The 23,327-nt window shown below is 41.5% G+C and overlaps 1 protein-coding gene across 11 annotated transcripts in view; it reads right to left on the bottom strand.

Annotated features, from left to right (window-relative positions):
• The window catches only part of SLIT2 (slit guidance ligand 2), a 427,330-nt gene that overhangs the window by 3,883 nt on the left and 400,120 nt on the right, over positions 1–23,327 (bottom strand). For all 11 annotated transcript variants that reach the window (XM_030564146.1, XM_030564137.1, XM_030564144.1 and 8 more), the window contains 4 exons: positions 23,007–23,247; positions 22,480–22,610; positions 9,807–9,961; positions 3,260–3,548 (listed from right to left, as the gene is read on the bottom strand). In XM_030564146.1, the coding sequence (XP_030420006.1) occupies positions 3,260–3,548; positions 9,807–9,961; positions 22,480–22,610; positions 23,007–23,247 (816 nt within the window). The remainder of the gene's footprint in view (positions 1–3,259; positions 3,549–9,806; positions 9,962–22,479; positions 22,611–23,006; positions 23,248–23,327) is intronic.

Raw genomic sequence — 23,327 nt, 5'->3', positions numbered from 1 at the left:
AACTGTCCCCTCCTGGCTCTCATGAACCCCTTCCAGTAGGCTTGTGATGTACTGCATCCTGTTCTGGGGCTTAAAGATTGCCTTGAGCTGCATCTAGGTATATCACTGGAGCATATAGCCAATCACATTCCTCTCAGAAAGTATGATGTTTTCCAGGAGGACAACTTTTAATTTTATTTCACCAAACAGACTGAAATCCAGGGGAATTAATTCATTTTAAGAATCAGGAATTATCTGATTGCCACCTCTTGATTTGATGGTGCAGTGTCAATGGCTTTCTTCCTAGGAGGAATTTTATTTCCTGTAACATTCTTCTTGATACACTAGTTTCCTGGACATATATTTGTTTCTAGGGGAACAATTTGAGTGAAGATTCCTGGATGGAGATCAAACCAATCCCAACAGTCCAACTCAGAATCACTCTGATGTTTCTCCTTCCTGTCTCCAGCCTTATCAGTGGAAACTAAATTATGCTCATCTCCACATTATACCTTTAGGTCCCACATGAGTGATTCAGCATGGTGTGCCTAAAGGCATGGTAGGAAAGTCAATGCTGCTGGATAAGTCATTGACACCATTTGTACCAGAGCTGAGCACAATGTCTTCTGCAATCCACTGCAGGCTGTGCTGAAATGAACTGCATATAGCACAGCTTTGCCTGCATTGATGTATTCAATCCTGAGAGTTTCAACACCAGTACAAACAAGACTCGCAGGGAGCCAAGACCTCTGACTTGCCTCAGCACTGGGCCTGCTGCCTGTTATTCCTGAACCTGTATGATTGGAGCAATTCAGTCTCCTAGCCTCAGGTCATTTCCAAATGCTGCATATGTTTGCAGTGCGGTATCCAGAAGTTTCCAGACTGAGCTGCACAAGGTCCAGGGCTTCAGCAGCGTCCCAAGGCTGCTGGCTCTCATGTGGAACATTCTGCATTTAGTCCTCTGGTTGAAGCAACTCATTATCCAAGAAACAGCCAAAGCTTAGGATATCCAATCTGCGATGTTGTGCTGATGGTGTCAAAGGCCTGATATGCTCTAAAGAGGTTGTGTTTGATGACAATACAAATTGCATCAAGCCAACTAGTAATGAGGATCTGCTGGATTTAGAAGGTAGTCAGTTCTGTGCCAATGCCAAGTCTTGAATCCAACAGATCCTTTGAAGCGCTCCAGGCCAAATTGGAGCAGAAGAAACATCAAGTCAAGTGCAGCATTTTGGTCCTTATCTTCAAGATGCTCAATGGCCAAGCCAACATATCTAAAATATTGCCAAAAGCTCCAGAATGAGCACTCTGGTGAACAACTATATTTTTGAGGCACAATAGAACTTTCTACCATAAGAGGAAAGCTCATCTGGGAAGGAGTTAGAACTTTTTTGGGGCCTAGCCCGAGACTGTACAATGAGCTACCACAGGAACTAAGGACCATCACCCTCTTCCATTCCAAGTGCAAGGTGAATGTCTTCAGCCTGGCTTTCTCCAGGATGAACACACATAGGAGCGTACATTCAAAGAACATGACATAAAAGTACATGAAAACTTAAAAAACAAAAAACAGAACACTATGTAGGTTGTCCCCTGGGGAAGACAATGAAAGAAAGAGCAAACCACTCATTACAGATTTTAGTCATGTCGCTTAATGCACTACTGGAAGTTGCTGAAACATTCCAGTGATGAAAGTGGTATAGAAACAGAACAGAATTTTTTCAGAGGTGCCTCTAATTGGGTCTTTAGGTGCTCCTCACACAAAGCTTTATGGATGACATTTCCATGTTATATTTGAGTTCCAAAGCACAAAATGCAGCAGACGTGTTCGTGATCAAAATCTTGCAGCTGCATACGTTTCTGGAAGCCACTGGGTCTTCCTTTCTTTCTGCTCCTGAGATGCAAAGAAAAGGGTTATCCTAGAAAAGAAACCCCGTGAATAAAAAGTCAGGAACTTAGTACTACACTAAGTGCTGGAATCCTTCAAAGCTTCACTGATGTGGCTTTGGGAGTAGAGTTATAAACTTCAGAGTACTGAAACATTCTGAACTCAGTGCAAAAAAACTGTGCTGAAATAATTAAGCCAAAGCCTCAAAGTTGTCAATAGTATCAACACAGAATATGCCCAACTCAACAGAATCTGAGCAAAACACAAAGTGAATCCACTGGACATCAAAGGAACATGGTGGTTTTAGGTCACGTAGGCTGGACTACTTAAAAACAAGCTGACAAGAAAAACAAATAAGCCCCATGCTTTGGAACTAATTGCAACAATGAGAACTCAATGATAACAGTTCCAAAAGTTCAACTGCAGCTCTCTCACAGTGAGTTGCTTGCCAAATTATAGTCAAGAAAGTTGTCCGGGTAGAGGTAAAAGCAAATTGTGGAACATGACCAGTAGGTGATTAAAAAGCTTTGTGTTAGTGGAGTCCCTGACCTGGCTTGTGCTAGGTGCCCATGACCCAACAATGAGAACCTTGTGAGGATGCAATCTATACCAATTCATCTATCTAGAAAAATATTCCACAGGAATATGCAGCTAAAATGGTTTAGCCAAAATATATTAAAACAAAATTGCAGCTCAGGAGTTACTAACATCACTAATTATGGACTTAACACAGAAGTTAGACTGTGCTTTGGGAAAAATATCCACCAGCTGAGTCATGTGACAATATGGAAGTATAAAAAATAGCTATGATTAGTGCATTTACTTCTTGCTGGGAAACAGTTTATAAAATGAAACACATTTTTCTGAAATACTCGAACAAAATTATGAATACAGAAATGGATACGTTTTCATTTGTAAAACCCCCTGATTATTTCTTATGCCAATCCTCATGTCTTATGTGGATAGTCATATTCACACCAATGTAGTTCAGACTGTAGAAGATGTGCACAAGTACCTAGGTACCACCTGTTATGGCCTTTGGTGGGGCTTAAGAAGTAGAGGTACAGAAACTTTGTCACAGCATCTGCACTGGGAAATTTCACTCATTAAGAATATTTTTTAAAAAATGAATTGGCATACCCAGGCTATTCCACAAATACTACAGAATGCTGTCACATACTGTAGCAGCTGAAGTTTCTGAGTACTCTTCAAGTTCAGCCCACAAAAGACTACACTGCTTTGATCCAACCCCAGAGTAACTTTTACTTCTGCATGCACAGTATATTTGTATCTTGCTGAAAACGTTTGAACTTTAAATTGAATGTACATAACAGGACAGTCATATTAACATTAGAAAATTAAATTCTAGCTCTGTCTTGAGGAAGGACATACTTATTTCCAAGACAAGGGTCATTGGTTTGCTGATCACACAGTGGTCCAGTCCATCCTCCTTCACACTCGCAGGTAAAGCCTGACTGGCTCATAGCATGGCAGGTTCCATGCACACACACTTTCTTGTGACAAGGCTCACAACCAGGAAGAATTCCCACTTGCAGTGGCACATTTCTAAAGTCCTGCAGTTCGCTGTTGATGTACAGATTACGGATGCAGCCATGGAAGCTGCTGCCATTCTGGCCTGGAGACTGGCGCAGTGCTGCAACATTGTTTTTCACAGGCATGCCTAGAAAATGAACATCATCAACTCATGAATACATTGTTTGGTAGGAACAGTTTTGTATTCTTTTTACTGTTGTTTTTATTTATTAAAAATAACTGTTTCCAAATAACCATCCATAGCTATGGCACAAACAATTATCAGAGATGGGCTCAATATCTGGATCTAGATATGGTTTAAGTATGGTTCAGGTTAGGCAACAACAACAAAAATTACATATTTCATCCATGTAAGGTGAACATTTCACAAGATCACAACATTTCTACCATCCTGAACTGAAGAGTGCAGAAGCATGCAAACTAAAACCAGAAAATAGGCCTCTCTCAGTTCGGGATTATACCCAAGGTCTCCACTGCAGAGATGGATTCAGATTCAGGGATTCAAACAGGAACCTCACAGAACTGAAAACTTTAGGTCTGAAGGTTTTGACCCATTTCTAGTAGGTACAGATGACACTGTTTTCTAAACCTTTATTTTCATTCACAAATTATTTTAAAAATGCAGTTTGTGTTGAAATTTAGCATACAATCTGATTTTCAGAGATGCTGAGTACCCACAACTCCAGCTGAAGTCCCTGGGAGTTGTGGAAGCTCAACGCTTCTGAAAATCAGGCTCACTTCTTGCATGTGAAATTTTGTGTGCGGAAATTTCACAAAAAGTTCAGTTGTCTTGATAGGTGCAAATTCACATATCACTGATTGTTTTCACAAATGTAAGTTCTATTCCAATCTACAATTGTTACAGAGGCCACTGAGTTGGGGAGGGAATAAGGTAGGGTAGGGTATATATATATTCTGCAATTAAATATATCCTTACAAATTTTTGGACTTCAATTCACAATGAGAACTGCTGTACAATACTGTGTTCTTGCATATTGGTCTAATAATAGTTTCACGAATGCTTAATACTTCCTGGGATGAATAAATTACAGGAGTCACAGCGTACTCCAAATAAAAGCGGAACTTCTGCCTACTTGAAAATAAATGATCCCATAGTTTGAATAGGACTGATCTGGTCTAAAATTAAAAGCAAGGCAATTTTAAGTCTGATTAGTGCAACAGTGGGAGTGAGGCCCAATCAGGATTCCCTAGGCATCTCTGACTCAGATTGCACATGGACTACCTTCCCTTGAGAGCACCTGCCCCCTAGTTTCTTAGCCATGTGGGCTGGGAGAAGAAAATAACAGTAACTGCTTTGACGTGATCTGCAGAGCCAGTCCTTACAAAAAAGAAACAAACAAAACTATATGAAACAAAGACACCAACACAACATTGCAATATAAGAACCAGAGATTTCTGAGTGAAGGTTCCCACAGCAAATGGGAAGAGAGCAAGTGTGCATTACAACAGGTGAAATATCATCAGGCAAATATTACAGTGTAAGCGGATTCAAAGAAATGTTTCTCTAAAATCAGAGATGAATACATTTAGCATAGTGAAAGACTCACCTACCACATACACAAATGTGGACAGAGGAACAGTTGCTGTGGAAACCTTCACTCTGAAATTACTGACCTTTGTGTGTTTAAGAATTCATCTATTATGATGAATTCATATTTTAGAGCTGTTGATTATCGAAGTCAGCTCATGTGATTGACTCAAAAAAATTAACTATGATTAAAAAAATTAATCATGATTAATCAATAGAATAGCAATTGAAATGTATTAAATATTTTTGGACGTTTTACTACATTTTCAAATATATTGATTTCTATTACAACACAGAATACAAAGTGTGCAGTGCTCACTTTATATTATTTTTTATTACAAATATTTGCACTGTAAAAATGATAAACAAAAGAAATACTATTTTTCAATTCACCTCATACAAGTACTGTAGTGCAATCTTATGAAAGCGTAACTTACAAATGAAGATTTTTTTTTTGTTATATAACTGCACTCAAAAACAAAACAATGTAAACCTTTAGAGCCTACAAATCCACTCAGTCCTACTTCTTACTCAGCCAATTGCTAAGACAAACAAGTTTGTTTACATTTACGGGAGATGCTGCTGACGGCTTCTTATTTACAATGTCACCTCAAAGTGAGAACAGGCGTTTGCATGGCACTTTTGTATTTACATGCCAGATATGCTAAACATTCATATGTCCCTTCATGCTTCAGCCACCATTCCAGAGGACATGCTTCCATGCTGATGATGCTTGTTAAAAAAAAAAAAGTGTCAATTAAATTTGTGACTGAACTCCTTGGGGGAGAATTGTATGTCTCCTGTTCTGTTTTACCTACATTCTGTCATGTATTTCATGTTATAGCAGCCTTGAATGATGATCCAGCACATATTCATTTTAAGAACACTTTCACAGCAGATGTGACAAAACGCAAAGAAGGTACCAATATGAGATTTCTAAACACAACTACAGGACTCAACCCACAGTTTAAGAATCTGAAGTGCCTTCCAAAATCTGAGAGGGATGGGGTGTGGAGAATGTTTTCAGATGTCTTAAAAGAGCAACACTCCAATGCGGAAAATACAGAACCCGAACCACCAAAAAAGAAAATCAACCTTTTTGCCGGTGGCATCTGACTCTGATGATGAAAATGAACATGCATCAGTACGCACTGCTTTGGATCGTTATTGAGCAGAACCCGTCATCAGCATGGACATGTCTTCTGGAATGGTGGTTGAAGGATGAAGGGACATATGAATCTTTAGCATATCTCGCACGTAAATATCTTGTGATGCCGGCTATAACAGTGCCATGCGAAAGCCTGTTCTCACTTTCAGGTGACATTGTAAACTAAGAAGCAGGCAGCATTATCTCCTGCAAATTGTAACCAGACTTGTTTGTCTGAGTGATTGGCTGAAGTAGGACTCAGTGGATTTATAGGCTCTAAAGGTTTAGATTGTTTTATTTTTGAGTGCAGTTATGTAACAAAAAAAATTACATTTGTAAGTTCAACTTCATGATAAAGAGACTGTACTTGTATTAGGTTGTAATTAACAATAAATATAAAATGAGCACTGTACACTTTGTATTCTATGTTCTAACTGAAATCCAAAACATCCAAAAATATTTAAATAAATGGTATTCTACTATTGTTTAACTGTGCAGTTAATCGCGTGATTAATTGTGATTTTTTTACAGCCCTAATATTTTTACACATGCACCGCAGATGATGCATATAGTTTCCTTGCTATAGTCATGCAGCAATAACCACACAGGCACACACTTATGCCCAGGCAGAGTCAAGAACAAGGGTCTTCCCATCCTTAGCCAACTGTCACTTCGCAGACTAAATCAGAAGCAACAGAAAGAGAGATTACTTACCTTACATACTGGAGTTCTTCAAGATATTTTAGTTCACCCAGATCCCACTGTAAGTATGTGCAGATCTGGAATTTCTTAGCCAGCACAGTCCGCTGGGATTGTGCATGAGGTTGCATGCCCTCATGCCCCCTATTGTGAGTGTATAAAAGGTGGAAACAGCCCCAACCACCCCTCCATTTCTTCACTAGTACAAAAAATCCAGGTAAGACTCTGTATCAATGGGGAACGAGGGCAGGTTGTGGGATCCACATGGACAAAGGCATCTTGAAGAACTCTACAGATCCCACTGTAGGTGGCTACCAGTTACTTCTCAAGGAAGTGAGTGACAGGAGTCCTATTTAAATAGTGACAGTAGGACAACCCAGCCAAATTGGACATTTGATCTAAAAGGCACCACAGTGGTGCTTTTGGATTTCTCTCCAAATCTGAGAAATAGGGATCCTCTAAAACAAGCTACTGTTATCAACTGATCCCTCATGGATTGTGGCCTAACTCAAGAGGGAAGAGGTATTTTGTTTAATGAATAGTATATTTTAATGCTAACTGTAGCCCATTTAGAGAGTATTTGACAGCACACAGCCTGCCCTTTAGACTTACTCCCCAAAGCCTCAGAGAGTCTGGATGATTTACAAAATGACTTTATTCTGAAAAGATAAAAGAACATAGCTCTAAGAATGGCTAGCTTATGTTGTTTTGACCTCTGCAGGAGAATCATGAGCTTTAGAAAAAAAGTACTGGTAAGTGTATAAATTGATTTATATGAAAACCTGAAACCACTTTTCCAATTTTCAGGAAAAATTTTGGATATGGTCTACGAATAACCTTGTCTTCTACGCAAAATGATATAAGGGGGTCTTGCCATCAAAGCCTGAATTTCCCAGAGAGTAGAGGTGATGGCTACCAAAAATGTCAGTTTAGCAGAAGTGATAAAGAGAATGTGATGATGTGGGATCAAAGGAGAACTACATTCAAGTCACAGGTAGGAAACAACACCTTAACTGGAGGAAATACATGAATCAGGCCCTTTAAAAATTTAGATACCATTTGCCAACATCAGGTGGAGCACTAGGCCTTGATTCAGCAAAATGATGTCTGAGAAGTTCAGAAGCTGAAGATATGGTCTGATGGATAGATGCATCAGGTCAGAATACCAGAACTGATGCAACCATGCAGGAGCTACCATTGTCACCTGGCCCTTGTCCTGATACAGCTTTTTGAAGACTCTGGGAACTAGCAGAATGGAGAGAAAGGCATAAAGCAGGTTCTTTCCCACGGAATCAGAAATGCATCTGCTATAGATCCTGGTCTTACTGCTCCCCAGGAATACCTTTCAGGTTAGTAGAGTGCCCCTCAGCTCTGTCACATTTATTTTCAACTGAGACACTGCTCAGGACCACATGCCCTGCATCTGAAGAAAGACCAAATAAGCACCTTGCATTAACCACCAGAATCTTTCAAGGAGGTGGTGGATCAAACAGAATACGTACATTTTGAGCATCTGTACACCAAAGCAGAGATGACTGAATTTTCAAAAGAACATCTACCAGTAAGTCCATACTGCATTTGACTGGCTGATAAATCAAGCCCTGAAGGGATCAGAGGCTCATCTTGCACATGGAATCATGTATGTCCACGCTGCCATATGATCCAGTAAATTTAGGAGACCTTTCACTGACATTCTTGGATGAGACAATGTATGAAAGGATGTGATCCACACTGCAATATTTTATAATGATGCTTTTCCTCTTATTATTTAGTTTTAAACAGGATTGGAAAGTGCACAGCACTTCATAGACAAGCCACAGGGGCCTGTTTTTGACTCCTTAGCACCTTGAATAGTCATTTATGCCTGCGCAAAATGGGCATAAATGCGATCATTCAGTTTCAGTGGTGTTTTACATTCACTTTACACTGTAAATATACACATGTATAAATGATGGCAAGATGCAAGGCAATGAGAAAATGACACCCTCCGTTTCTGCCCTGAGGCACTTACAATTTAGGTTAAATAAGAGCTATGACACAGAGAGAGGACGTTAGGCAAAAGACAGGAACAGGTGGGGGACTTACATAGTAAAACGCTGTGACAGTTCTTGCTTTCACACTGTACATACTATGGTAGTACTTTTTTCAATAAGAAATATTTTTTTAAACTGACACAATTAGACTCTTGTGAGGATAACTGAAATTGTGGGGTTTTTTGAGTATTTGCCCACATGGAACTCACTGTCAGTATGTGTGCCCCATGTGCACAAGCTCAGACTCTTTAAACCAACAGTGTCCTTTGGGGCTGCTCATGTGCCCTACACACCCATATGCCCCCTACAGCAAAGTTATAAAAGGCAGAGCACTCCCAATGCCACTGTTCCTCTTCACCACTCATGATAGCAAGTTAGAGCCCAGAGTGTTATCTTGCTTCCTTGCAGTTCTGAGATAGGATCAGAGTTTACAATTAATTAGTTAATTTAGTCTTATTGTAGTTTCTGTACGTTTCATTTAAGCCTGTTGGCTTTTGTTTTAAAGGACTTCTTTCCTTTTTTTTCTTCTGAGTCTCACTTCAGTACTGAGGAATAGGTCCAATGGATGAGAATAGGCCTCCAGGCTTTAAAATCTACCGTGCCTGCAAGACAGCTATGCCTGCCAGTGATGCACATAGGAAATGCCTGTTTTTATTTAGGGGAGTCTCATATCCCAAACAAGTGTGCTATTTGTAATTATTTTTCTGAATGGACACAGAAAGCTCATGGCACCCACTTGAAATTCTTTCTGACGGAAAACTCAGTAAGACATGTCTCTCACTCTGAGGTCCCTCTTCAGAAACATTGTCCTCCTGCTTCAAAAGCAGGTTCAGCAAGTGCTGTGGTTACAAGACATCATTCCAGGGGTTAAGCCTTCTGATCCTTCTCCTTAATCGTCTTTGGGTAAGTCAGAGGCCCCCCTCCTGCCCAAGATATAGGAACAGTAAGTTGCCCTACCTCCTACATAAAGTGGGGAGTCAACATTCAGAGTTGATTGCTTAGACAAGTTGGTAATGATCTTGGGACTTCCTCCATCAACAGACAAAGACAGAATCTGATCCATGGCTAGCAGCTCCACTATGTGGAAATTCCCATCATTTATTGTCTCAACACTGCAACAACAACAAAAAAGAAGTAGTTTTAAAACATTTGAATCTTGGTTAGGATTTCCTTGACCTTCTGTCCTTTAAACAGTATATAGCTTCAGAGCAAAATTTCCCCAGTAATGTAGTCTTCTGACAAGTAGATTTTAAGTAAAGATGTACAGTCATGCTTATTAACAGATAATAAATTGTATTACTATTTCTATAGCATTGTAGTATTGCTACTAGTATATTTTACATATTAATGGCACCTTCCAGTCTGAAGTATTCCCCAAAGAGTTTACTAACTATATACATATGACTTCAACCAGATATTATGTCTACTATAGTAGGAGAAAAACTCTTGTCTACAAACAAACTCCTACCTTTACAAAACGTGCCACGAGATCGTGCAAAGTGAACATCGCTATTATTTTTAAATCTTAATTGAAAAAACAAAACAAAATGAAACTCCAGTGATGAAAACAGTATGCCATGTCTTTATCTGTAATAAGAGCTGAGTTGACACCAGTGAGATTTGAACCTGTTGTTCCAGAGAATCGGAGCTGTGTGTACACATAGCATTTACAGACATACTCCCATCACTGGTCTAGCACTGGAGCGTGGAGAATGCTTTCCAGCTCAAGTAGACATACTCACACTAGCATGCTACAATAGTAGTATAGCTGCAATAGTGCTGTCAGCAGCAGCAACATGGGCTAGCTGCCCCAAATACATTCTCATAGGGTTTGTCAGGTTTGTAGTCAGGGGGGCTAGTATGTATTGCCACTTGCCAGTGCCTATAGTAGTTGCTATGCTACTATTTTCAGTGTGCTAGCTTGATGAGAGCTAGTGTGAGTATCTGCTCGACATGGGAATCACAGCCCCAGTTCCAGGTGTAGATGCAGCCTTTCACAGCTCCACTTCTGCTAGCAATAGAGTAAGTGTTCTGGTAGACTAGGCACGGGTATATTTATGCATTTCCCTCCTACCTAACACAGTGACAGGTGGTAAAAAAGTGTTTGCGCATGTCTGTATCATGCCTTCTCTCCTTGCTAGCATGGCGAGAGAATGTCTGAAATTTCTCAGTGTAGACAAGGCCTTCCTGTTTCAACCCTGAGGTTTAGATGTCTAAAATGGAATAAGAATGAGGAGTACTTGTGGCTTATGCCCAAATAAATTTGTTAGTCTCTAAGGTGCCACAAGTACTCCTTGTTCTTTTTCCTGATATAGACTAACACGGCTACCACTCTGAGACCTGCAAAATGGAATAAGCACTTTTTGGCAGGTGAAGGAGGAGAGACGGCTGTGCCACATATGAAAAAGTAAAATGACAGTGTTCTAGTTTCCCACATGGCAAGGTTAAATGTTCTGACCAGTGCACATATATATCAGGTAAGATGTGCACAATAATACTGCTTTTCTTCATATATATAACTTGAGGTTTTCAATCTGACTGAGAAAGACTAAAAATATTACAGCTCTATGAGCAGAGATAAGAAATGCAGTACTGACTTTCATTTAACATATGTTGATGTTTTCAGGAACAAGATGGTGCCAACAATGCACATCACTAATTGCTGGAGATAACCAAGAGAAAGCAATAACATTGTGCACATCTTACTTCTTGAGAAGTTGATAAAAACATGTAATTTTACAACATATCAACCCTGCGTGAAGTACAAATCAAAAGGATCAATGTAACACTGAATACAAGTCTTCATTTATTTGTTTATAAGGATATATAAAACAGAATATTTAAAGTGAAAAGCCCTTTCCTAAGAGTGAATACCAACAAGATCTGCATTAAATTGCTATTTACTGGTGAAAACCTACTGCAGAAAGCAGGAGAGGTTACTCTCCTCATGCAGTAACTGTATTTCTTTGAGATGTGTACCATTATAGGTGCTCCATTTCAGGTGCTTTGCCCCCCCATGCAATTCTGATGGGAGACTTCCTGTTCAGCCCACGCATGTACCCTACACAGCCGCATGCTCCACACCAAGGCTATACAGAGTTGCAAGGGCTAACCACCCTCCATTCCTTCTCTTTTGCAAAGCTCCAGAATGGAAACTCCAAAGCAGAGGGGAAGGAGGGCAGGTAGTGGACCATATAGGGAGAGATGCATCTCAAAGAACTACAATTACTGTACAGCGTGAGTGACCTCCTCTTTGAATAGTATCCCTAGAGGAGCTCCCAGTACTCAGTGGGGGTGGGAAAAACTTTGGAGTTGAGTCCAAAACTGAACATACTACAGTACAGCCAAACACAGCATCTGAAGCTGAGTTGTGGATTACTGCATAATGTTTTGAAGAAGTGTATACGGAGGTCCAAGTTGCAGCTCTATAGATCTCAGCAATGGGGACATTCTTAAGACCATAGGAGTAGAAAGGGGTCTTGCTGAATGGGAAAGGACCCTAGAAAATGGTTGAAGATTATTAGATTGAGAACAAGAGATAATGCATCCAGATATCTATCTGGGGTCTTGATTGAAAACTGAGGATCCCTTAGACCTGTCAGCCAGAGAGACAAACAACCTGGAAGATTTTCTAAATGGTTTAGTCCTGACCAGGTAAAAGGGTAATGCCCTCTTGACATTGAGTGTTTGCAGTACCACATCCTCCCTTAGTCCAGTGTGGTTTAGGGAAGAAAACTGAAAGATGAATGGTCTGGTTAATATGGAACTCAGATGACACTTTTAGTAAGAATTTGGGGTGTGGCTGTAGTGTAACCTTATCCTTGAAGAATACTGTGAAGCAGTGATGTATCATTAGAGCCCCTATCTCTCCAACTCTTCGAACAGATGTATTGGTTACCATGGCAGACATTTTCATTGATAAGTTAAGTACAGAACAGGCTGCCATTGGCTCAAAGGGAGGTCTCATAGGCGTCTAAGCAGCAAATTAAGGTCCCAAATCTGGGTAAGATGTTTCACTTGCGGGAAGAGATTCATCAAACCCTTGAGAAACCTTACCATCACTGGCTCTGCAAAAGCTGAAAAGCCTTCCACCCAAGGAATGAAAGGTTTTAATGATGAGCAACTGTACAGTCACAGAACTCAAAGACAGCCACATCATCTTTACCCTGGAGGCTGGGGTAAAGAATATGACTGGCATCCTGAGAGAGAATATTAGGGGTAGCCTGGAGGGTGATTAGTTGACAAACTGCCAAGTGGATGAGGTAAGGAAACGATGCTTGTAGCGCTTATGTCTGAAACACCAGTGTAACTCTGTCCTTATCTTACCTTATTTTGATCAACACCTTCAACATTAGAGGTGTTGTGGAAAATGCATAAAACAGACCTGAGTCCAATGAAGGAGAAAGGCATCTCCCAGTGAGTGGCAACCTAGTCTCCTCTCGAACAAATGGGAAAACTTCCTGTTCTTAGCAATGGAAAAGAGGTCTACCTGCAGAATGCCCCAACACTGAAATATGCAGTGAAGAATAAGGAGATTATCTCTTATTCATAATCCTGAGAGAAATACCTGCTGAGGGCATCTGCAGTTATGTTTGAACAATCAGAAGGTATGCTGCCGAGATGTGGGTTTGATTGAGTATGTATCAATTCCAAAGTCTCACTGCTCTAGTGCAGAGGGATGGTCTTTTCATTCCCCCTTCTTGGTTGTTATAAAACATGGGTCATATTGTCTGTCATGATCTTTACATATTTGCCTGTGATCAATGGCAGAAAATAGAGACAGTCATTCCTGATTGCCCTGAGTTCCATTAAGTTGATGTGTAAAGGGGTCTCACGAGATGACCACCTGCCCTGAGCAGTGTGAGTGTCAAGACCTGCGTCCCATCCCCACAGAGATACATTTGTTGTTATTACAACCATTGGGGACAGTTGAGTAAAGGATACTCCTGTGCAAATGTTGTCAGGGTCTTTCCATCAATCAAGATTAGTCTGTTCAAGCTGTATTTGCTCAGAGAAAAAAGAGTTCTGAGGACCCCTGCAGGCACTGCATGTGTAACCTTGCCTGGCTTATTACAAAAGTACCAGCTGCCACATGACTGATGTTTGGGGCCTGACTTGAATTGTGGTGACTAAATTCAATAGGGTTATAAACCTGTGTTTCGAGAGGCAAGCTCTGGCTGTTACTGCACTAAGGTAAGCTCCTATGAACTCCAGTCTTTGCAATGGGGTCAAAGTGGACTTTTGAATGTTTAACTGAAGTCCCAGTTTGAGAAACAGTGTTATGGCCTTCTGAGTGGCCAACAAGGTCTTGTTGTAAGAATGCCCCTTCAGCAAAATGCCCCAGTCATTGAGATATGGGAATAATAGAATTATTTTGCTGTGAAGGTAAGCTCCCATCACTGACAAAGACCTTTGAAAACACTCTGAGAACAGAAGGAAGGACGAATTGGAACACATTGTATTGAACGCAGTCTCGTCTTAGAGTGAAATATGAGGAACTTTCTGTTAGAAGAGTGAATTGCTATATGAAAATATGCATCTTTAGGTTGAGGGCTACCTGCTGCCCTAGTTATGTTGCCAAGATACACACTGAGCTGGGCCCCTGAGTCCCACTATCCACCACCAGCTAGGACTCTTGGCCCTGTTGCATCCAGGCTTCCCCAGTCATGCTCCAGGTCCACCCTGTCTGTCCCTCCTCCAAATCAGGCCCCTTCCCCCTACACTCTGGCCAGTCCTCCAAGCCTACACAGGGGGGGTGTGCATCTTAGCTATTTATTTTCTGGATTTCAGATGTTTACATTTCTGTTACCTTTATTCCCACCTCAGATCCCAGCTCACATGGAAAGGCAGGGAAAAGGGTCAGACTCCCCAAGTGGAGCTGGTCCCCCAGTTTCCAGAACACACAGCAGGCAGGGAGAAGGGCTCAGACCCTTCTAGAGGGGTAGACTTCCCCCATATCTCAGCACACAGACAGAAGGGGAGAATTCAGTGCTGACAGTTTCCCCCACATCCCTAACCCCCCATCTTCCTGTGCTACCCTTACATTCTCCAGTCCTTCCTGTTTTATTCCCTCCTACTAATCTCTCTCCTTCGCCTCCCCCATACCTGAGCTCCCTCGCCTACCACCTATTCCCATTTATCTTTCCCAATATACACCCATCCCTTGCTGCCTAGCTAACCCCCTCTCCTTCATTACTATCTAACCTTGCACCCCAATCACCCCTTCCCTCCCAGTGGGCATTCACAGGTGTAATTTATTTTCTTTTCAAAAATAGTTTTAGCATGTTGTACTCAGATTTTTCCAAATAATCAGTAAATAAAACACACACATTGACAGAGGCAGGTTTTCCCCAAATGTTTACAATTCATTCTCAGATTTCTGCCCTGGGTGGGTTTCAAACTTCAAAGTTGCAGGCTCAGAGAGGTGTTAGTTAAGTGGTCCCATTCAACTCAATGAGATCACAGAATCATAGAAGATTAGGGTTGGAAGAGACCTCAGGAGGTCATCTAGTCCAACCCCCTGCTCAAAGCAGGACCAATACCAACTAAATCATCACAGCCAGGGCTTTGTCAAGCAGGGCCTTAAAAACCTCTAAGGAAGGAGATTCTACTGCCTCCCTAGATAACCCATTCCAGTACTTCACCACCCTCCTAGTGAAACAGTGTTTCCTAATATCCAACCTAGAGCTCCCCCACTGCAACCATTGCTCCTTGTTCTGTCATCTGCCACCATTGAGAACAGCAAATCTCCATCCTCTTTGGAACCCTGCTTCAGGTAGTTGAAGGCTGCTATCAAATCCCGCCCCCGTACTCTTCTCTTCTGCAGACTAAACAAGCCCAATTCCCTCAGACTCTCCTTGTAAGTCATGTGCCTCAGCCCCCTGATCATTTTCGTTGCCCTCCACTAGACTCTATCCAATTTGTTCACATCCTTTCTATATTGGAGGGTGCAAAACTGAACGAAATACTCCAGATGTTGCCTCACCAGTGCCGAGTAGAGGGGAATAATCACTTCCCTTGATCTGCTGGCAATGCTCCAACTAATGCAGCTGTCATGGTATAACCCCCACTCTGAACCTTAGCGTCCAAAAGATGGGGTACCAGCATGAATCCCCCTAAGCTTAGTTACCAGCTTAGATCTTGTAGTGCTGCCATCAACCAGGACTTGCAGTGCCTGGTATACTCTGGTCCCCCAAAACCTTCTCAGAGGACCCAAAGACCCAGATCCCCTGGATCTTACACAAGGAAAGTAAATTCTTTCCCCCCACCGTTGCCTCTCCCAAGCTTTCCCTCACTGGGTTACCCTGGAAGATCACTGTGATTCAAACTCCTTGAATCTAAAAACAGAGAGGAATGCACCTTGCCCCCTCCTCTTTCCCCCTCCCCAAGAGGTAATACAGATTCAAGCTCCGTGAATCTAAAACAAAGGGATTCCACCTTCCCACCTCCCTTCTCTCTCCCTGTCTCCCACCAATTCCCTGGTGAGTACAGACTCAATTCCCTTGAGCCTCAACAAGGGGAAAAAATCAATCAGGTCTTAAAAAGCAAAACTTTTAATAAAAAGAAAGAAAAAAAGTAAAAGTTGTCTCTGTAATTTAATGGTAAATATTACAGGGTCTTTCAGCTTATAGACACTAGAGAGGAGTCTTCCCCCCAGCACAAATACACATTAAAATCATTGCAGCAAAATACACATTTGCAAATAAAAAAAACAATCAAAAAGACTAAACCGCCTTCTACTGTTACTTACTATTTGAACAGAAAATTAGAGAGCCTGTAGGTACGTCTGGTTACCCTCTCAGAACCCAGAGAGAACAACAACAAAGAAAACACACAAACAAAGACTTCCCTCCACCGAGTTTGAAAGTATCTTGTCTCCTGATTGGTCCTCTGGTCAGGTGTTCCAGGTTCACTGTTTGTAACTCCTTACAGGTAAAAGAGACATTAACCCTTAACTAACTGTTTATGACAGCAGCCCAATATGCTGTTAGCCTTCTTGGCAACAAGGGCACACTGCTGACTCATGTCCATCTTATCCACTGTAATCCCCAGGTCCTTTTCTGCAGAACTGCTGGTTAGCTAATCGGTCCCCAGCCTGTAGCAGTGCATGGGACTCTTCCATCTTAAGTGCAGGACTCTGCACTTGTCCTTGTTAAACCTCATCAGATTTCTTTGGCCCAATCCTCCAATTTGTCTAGGTCACTCTGGAGCCTATCCCCACCCTCCAGCATATCTACCTCTCCCACCAGCTTAGTGTCATCTGCAAACTTGCAGAGGGTGCAATCCATCTCATCATCAATAAAGATGTTGAACAAAACTGCCCCAGGACCGACCCCTGGGTCACTCCGCTTGATACCGGCTGCCAACTAGACCTGGAGCCATTGATCACTACCAGTTGAGCCTGACAATCTAACCAGCTTTCTATCCAGTTTATAGTCCATTCATCTAATACATACTTAATGGTTTCCTTGAGGATCTGCTCAGGTGAGGCTGACTGGTCTGCAGTTCCCTGGGTTCTCTTTCTTCCCTTTTTTAAAGATGAGCACTTTTTCCTTTTTCCAATCATCCAGGACCTCTCTGACTGCCATTAATTTTCAAAGATAATGGCCAATGGCTCTGCAATCACATCAGCTAACTCCCTCAGCACCTTCAGATGCATTAGATCTGAACCCATGGACTTGTGCATGTCCAGCTTTTCTAAATAGTCCTTAACTTGTTCTTTCACCACTGAGGGCTGCTCACCTTCTCCCCATATTGTGTTGCCCAGGACAGCAGTGTGGGAGCTGACCTTGACTGTGAAGACTGAGGCAAAAAAAACATTGAGTACTTCAGCTTTTTCCACATCATCTGTCACCCCATTCAATAAAGGTCCCACACTTTCCCTGACCTTTTTCTTGTTGCTAACATACCTGTAGAAACCCTTCTTGTTACCCTTCACATCCCTTGCTAGCTGCAACTCCAGTTGTGTTTTGGTCTTCCTGATGACACCCCTCAGCTGAAGGAGAATACTCTAAGGAAATGAATACAGCCTGAAACAGTAAGTCTGAAACGTGTGAGCTGCTCCACTCATGTCAGTGGGTATTCTCTTACCTACCCAGTGCTGGAATCTTTCTGATGTGTGTCAAGCATACCCAATCTCAGCTCCTCACCCCAGTCTCAGCCTTGAGTTCTTGACGCATGCCCTGAGAAGGCCTGTTCTAGGCTCTCCACCCACAGGGTCATGAAATTCTGTGTCAGAGGACGAGAGATGGGCTCAGACCCCCTTAGAGGGACAAGACACCCCAGAGTCCATCTCACATGGGAGGACAGGGAAAAGGACTCAGACCTTCCCTAGAACAGCAGGCCCCTTGAACCTGGCTCTCATGCGGTGGTAGGGGACGGACTGCCATAGATGGACAGGGAACCTGGCAAACACAGGAAGTCGGGGAGTGGGGTTCAGACACCCCTGGAGTGCAGTGATACCCAGACTGCTGCTCATATGAGGAGGTAGGAAGAAGGGATCACACCAGGCAAACCCCCTTCAGACCTTGGCTCACTTAAGGAGGGAAGGGTCACACCCATGTAGATGAGTTTAGAGCTCCCAGATCATAGCATACACATGGGAAAGGAACGTGGGGCTCACAGGCACTTTGCCCCTATTCTCCTGCAGTCCTGTCACTTACCTCCGTATCCCCTTTTCCAGTGTCCCACCCTCTCCACTCCCACTCCCCCTAGTCTCCATCCCATCCCCTAACCCTTTCCCTCCCATTCCCTTATCACTCTCCCCTCCCAGCAAGCATTTACTGTGTAGTTTATTTTCTTTTTAAAAAATGGTTTCAGCACCTTCTGAATGTTCTGCTGTATTCAGATTACATTTCCCCAAACTAAACATCCTCTTTTGATAGAGGTAGATTGGAGCAATAGGCCTTTTTTTTTTTTTTTTTTTTAGTTTGATTTCTGTCCTAGGTGCCTGGGGTGATGCTTGGATTTGATTACTATGATATATCGTCAGCACCACCCAGGTACTGTGATATATAGGTAGTTTTCCAGATAGATAGCCTCTCTCTCTCTCTGCACATACTTGATGTACGTCATTGGACACACAAACTCTTTTTCAAATAGCATTTTAATTTGATTTCTACCCATACACCTGGTGGGCATGATGCACTCTGTTCAGGTAACCCTTGAACATCTGAGTCCCTAGTGCTATGATCTGAGCTCCACTTTGAGCACGATCTGTGAGCAAAAAAAGGTCACCAGATTCTATTAGCTTTAAGAAAAGCTGTTTTTCCCCAAGTGCTATATCTTGACCCTTGGGCAAATGGCGCCAAATTTGGATCACTAGCAGAACCCTGAACCTTCCAAAGGCACAGCAAATGTCAATCTGATTAACTGTATGGGTTTTAAAGCACTTAGAAGAGATGAGCTTTCAACAGAATGCTAATTTCCTCCCAAGCCTTCTCCCTTACAGTCACCACCCCCTTCACCCCTTTGCCATATGTAAATCCCTTCAAAAACTCACTTCTACCATCTCATCTATTAGAAGTGAGAGGAAGGGAAGATTAACAGCACCACCACCAAAAAGGAGAATCAAGATGCTTACATGCTTTACTGAGCAACTTTATTATCTTACTACCCTTGTCGTCCTCCTCTCCTCACCCTTCTTCACTGTCTGTCTGTGGTCTTCACATACCATGTAATTCAGAGTATACTTTCTGAGGAAAGATTTGTGTTCTGTGAGGTAGCAACAGTGCTGTACAAATATTTTATTTTGATGGAACAGTCACACCAGTTATTTTATTATTATTATTTATGTTACGTTTAATTTAAATTGCTGCAATTAAATTTGAGATCTTTTGAGTAATGGTTCTTCAAAGCCTCTCCCTCTCTCTCTCAGGGTAGTTTATACTTACGGTGACGTGTCGAGTACAGACACTGCATGCACAGCTAGTACAAGTATAACTAGCAGTATAGAGGGTGAGGCACAGATTAGGGAAGTAGAGTGCCCTACATTCCTGAACCTGCAGGCTATACACCCTACATGGCTCTCTACATGCCCATGTCTACACTGCTATTTTTAGCAGTGTAGTGTTCCGCTGCAGGAACCTTACCTGGCTGCCTCCCTCCTACCAGAGTTTTTCTCGCCATAGTGAAAGCACAGAGCCGTCCCTGGTGTAGGGCAAATTGGGGCAACCGCTCTGGGCTCTGCGCTTTGGGGGGCCAGGTGTGACTGGCTGGCACAGACAGTCCTGAAAGAGATGAATCCGTCACTTCTGCCCCAGGCCCTGCACCCCATCTAGGACCAGCTGTGGTGAAAGGTTCCAGCAGCAGGGACTGTGAGAGCCTTTACCTACTCTCTTCCCCCACCAGAGCTTCCCCCGCACCCCACAGTGAAAGGCTATGTTAGTGCAGAACTGCCAGAGCCTTTTCCACTGGTGTGAAGTTACATGAGAAATACCTGTACTCTACACACCACTGTAAGTGTAGACAGAGCCTACCTGAAATGCACAGGTTTTACCTTCCCTGAAATGCACAGATAAGATAAGATAGTGCAAGTAATACTGCATAAAATGTACAGAATAGATGACAGGATATAAGGTTTTTAATATGGAAAGAGCTATAGGCGATGGCTTGAAGGGTTTAAGCAAGCCAGAATGCAAATAACTGGAAATTACATGCAGCCTGGGTTGTTGATGGCTTTCAAAGGTAGCTGGTAGGCCTAATAAATATAAATACAAGAAAAACAATCCCTGTTAATTCCCATTCCTACCCATACAAGGACCTAATCTCAGTTTCTTTTCAACATTATTCCAGATAAAAGGAACATCATCTTATTTTGAACCGCAGATTCACAGGGAAACGGAATTTGTTGCATCCAATTTTCTAACAATCATGTTTTAAAAACTGACCTTGATTCTTTTGTAAATTTAAGTCCTATTTTTATTCAATTCAGTTAAATGCACACATTTGAAATATGAAAAATTACAAATTATGGTATTTCATCAGAACTATAAACAAAATGCCATAAATAAGGCTTGCAACAGAAGAACAGAAGTAATTTCCAAATAGTTACTGTTTAAGTCATGCTACTTTTTATGGTTAAAAACACACTGTATGTTATAAGAAAAGTTTTTGTGTAGAATACATATAAATTATCTTAGTTCCCTTGATATTATTGCCTAACAAAATTTAACATTATTTCCCCAGAGAAAAAAATTAGGTTTTTAATTCTGTTTTGTCATTTATTTTAAATAAAATATCCCTTACAAAATGTAAAATAAGCGACAGCTTCTACAATTTCCATCAAATATGTATCACTATATTGTACACCACATAAATGTAGTCATAATAACCATGAGTAGGAGCTAAGTCAATACTGCAAAACCAAATCAAACCAAAACAAAAAGATTGCGCGGGTTCAACGCAGATTTAAAATGAGTTTTCTTTAGTTGTGTTCACACCCCTTTTGTGTTTTCTTTCTGAAAACGCTGAAAAGATTTTGTCTGGGAAGAATTATTTGAAAAGCATACTCAGCATTCTACGCTGCTGGCTTTTGGCCTGGTTTCAGTGAGGGAAGATTGCTTGCAGCCTGTTTAACTGGTTTGGTGTGGACCTAACCTAAGTACCAACTCAGCTCTTACATTTGCACCTGGGAACTTTCTTGGTGGTGGTAGTTGGGGTCAATAATGGTGAAATCTTTTGCCTTTTGCTTCCCCTTGCATATAATAGCAGGGTTGAAAGGGACCTCAGGAGGTCATCTAGTCCAACTCCTTGCTCAAAGCAGGACCAATTCCCAGACAGATTTTTGCCCCAACCCTAAATGGCCCCTCAAGGATTGAACTCACAATCCTGGGTTTAGCAGGCCAATGCTCAAACCACTGAGCTATCCCTCTCCCATGTCAATCTGACAATTCTGAGGAAAGAGGAGGTGAGGGTGCTGCCCCATGAACTCTCTTCAGAAACCTAGGAGAAGATATTTTTGAAGATAGTAATTTTGAGGAGGAAAAACCTAAAAACCAATGAAGAAAATTAGAATAATGTATTTTAAAATAGTCCAAAAATCCTAGGGAAAGCTTATTACAAAAGGAAATGTGGAGCTTGTGTCTGCACAAGTTTGGAAGCAGAGGGAAATTCTCTCTCAGAGCTGGTCCTAAACCTTGGCTCATAGCCGAAGATCTAGTTTGCCTCCAGTTGCTAAAGGAGGGAAATGCCCCACTGTAGAGGCATGTCTGACATGGAGGACACAGAGAAATTGCAATTTCACTTTTGTTTATGGAGTTTCAGGTAACACTAACTTTTAGGCCACACTACAGACTAGGAAATCACCTATGAAGAAGAATTAAAGAGAAAGATTGTTTGCATGTATTTGGTCTTAAAAAAAAAAAGTGTAAATATCTTGTAGAAACTTACTCTTAATTTTCAGTTTAACACATACCATTCTATATACCATTTTTCATATTAAGGTAATTTTCCAATGAAATTATGTGCTTAAGTAGTAGTAGTCTTTTAGTTCCATAAAGTCTGACACTATATTTTGTCAAAAAATATTCCTTCTTCTAAATGTCTACTGCAAAATCTGACGTTAGACTCCAGACAGCAGGAGATCATATACGTTTTGTCTTGAACTGTAATTTATTGTATTTGGGTTCACCTGTAAATGGCAGATGCTGGATAAGATCCTGTGTCATAACTGACCCTCACTCGACCACGGTACAGCTCCATTGCTATATGATCTCTGTCACCTTTGTACAGAAGGATTCCACTGTCCTCATCCGTGGCAATCTAGTGAAAAAAGAAACACTAATTTATAAGGAAATTAATCCAAATAAACCTGACATGCTAAATGGGTTGAACTCATTCCCATGGCCATTACCAATATTTATTTCTTTGTTATAAAACATTAATTGGGATAGTCAGATGATAAATATCATTTTTTTCCCTATCAGGTATCCATCAGTTGTGATGCTAATTTCAATGGTGATTCTAGTTCTCTGTAGGTCAGAGAGTCTAAAGTTTTTAACTGACCTAATGACAACTTTTGTACGTATGCATTTGTTTTACATGTATGCGTTCCTCCCCCATGATATATGATCAGGACACATGTCAACTTGCAGTGATTTACAGTGAAGAAAATGACCATGGCTCAAGATCAGTTCTTACCAATGTACCCCTTCTTACCTGCAGAGTGATGTTGGTCTGAGGGCGGACCTTGCTTGAAGGAATTTGCAAGTAGGATTCTTTGCTCACAAAGTTTACGCTGACCAGCTTTTCGCATTTGTCACCCTGGTAACCTGACAAACACTGACATATTGGTTCATTTACTCTTACGATGCACTGAGCTCCATTCTGACACTCATAGTTATCACAAGGGCTGGTCCGAGGGAGAACCACTGGTGGTGAAAACTCACAAAAAAGGCCACTAAATACAAACACAAAAACCAGTATTTCAGACAAAATCACCCCGTGGTATGATAAAAACATAAACGTTTGTCCTGTCTT

This window comes from Gopherus evgoodei, chromosome 5, assembly GCF_007399415.2.
Source record: "Gopherus evgoodei ecotype Sinaloan lineage chromosome 5, rGopEvg1_v1.p, whole genome shotgun sequence".
Classification (NCBI taxonomy): domain Eukaryota; kingdom Metazoa; phylum Chordata; order Testudines; family Testudinidae; genus Gopherus; species Gopherus evgoodei.
The sequence above is the reverse complement of the archived record's forward strand: the minus strand, read 5'-3'. Positions and strand labels throughout refer to the sequence as shown.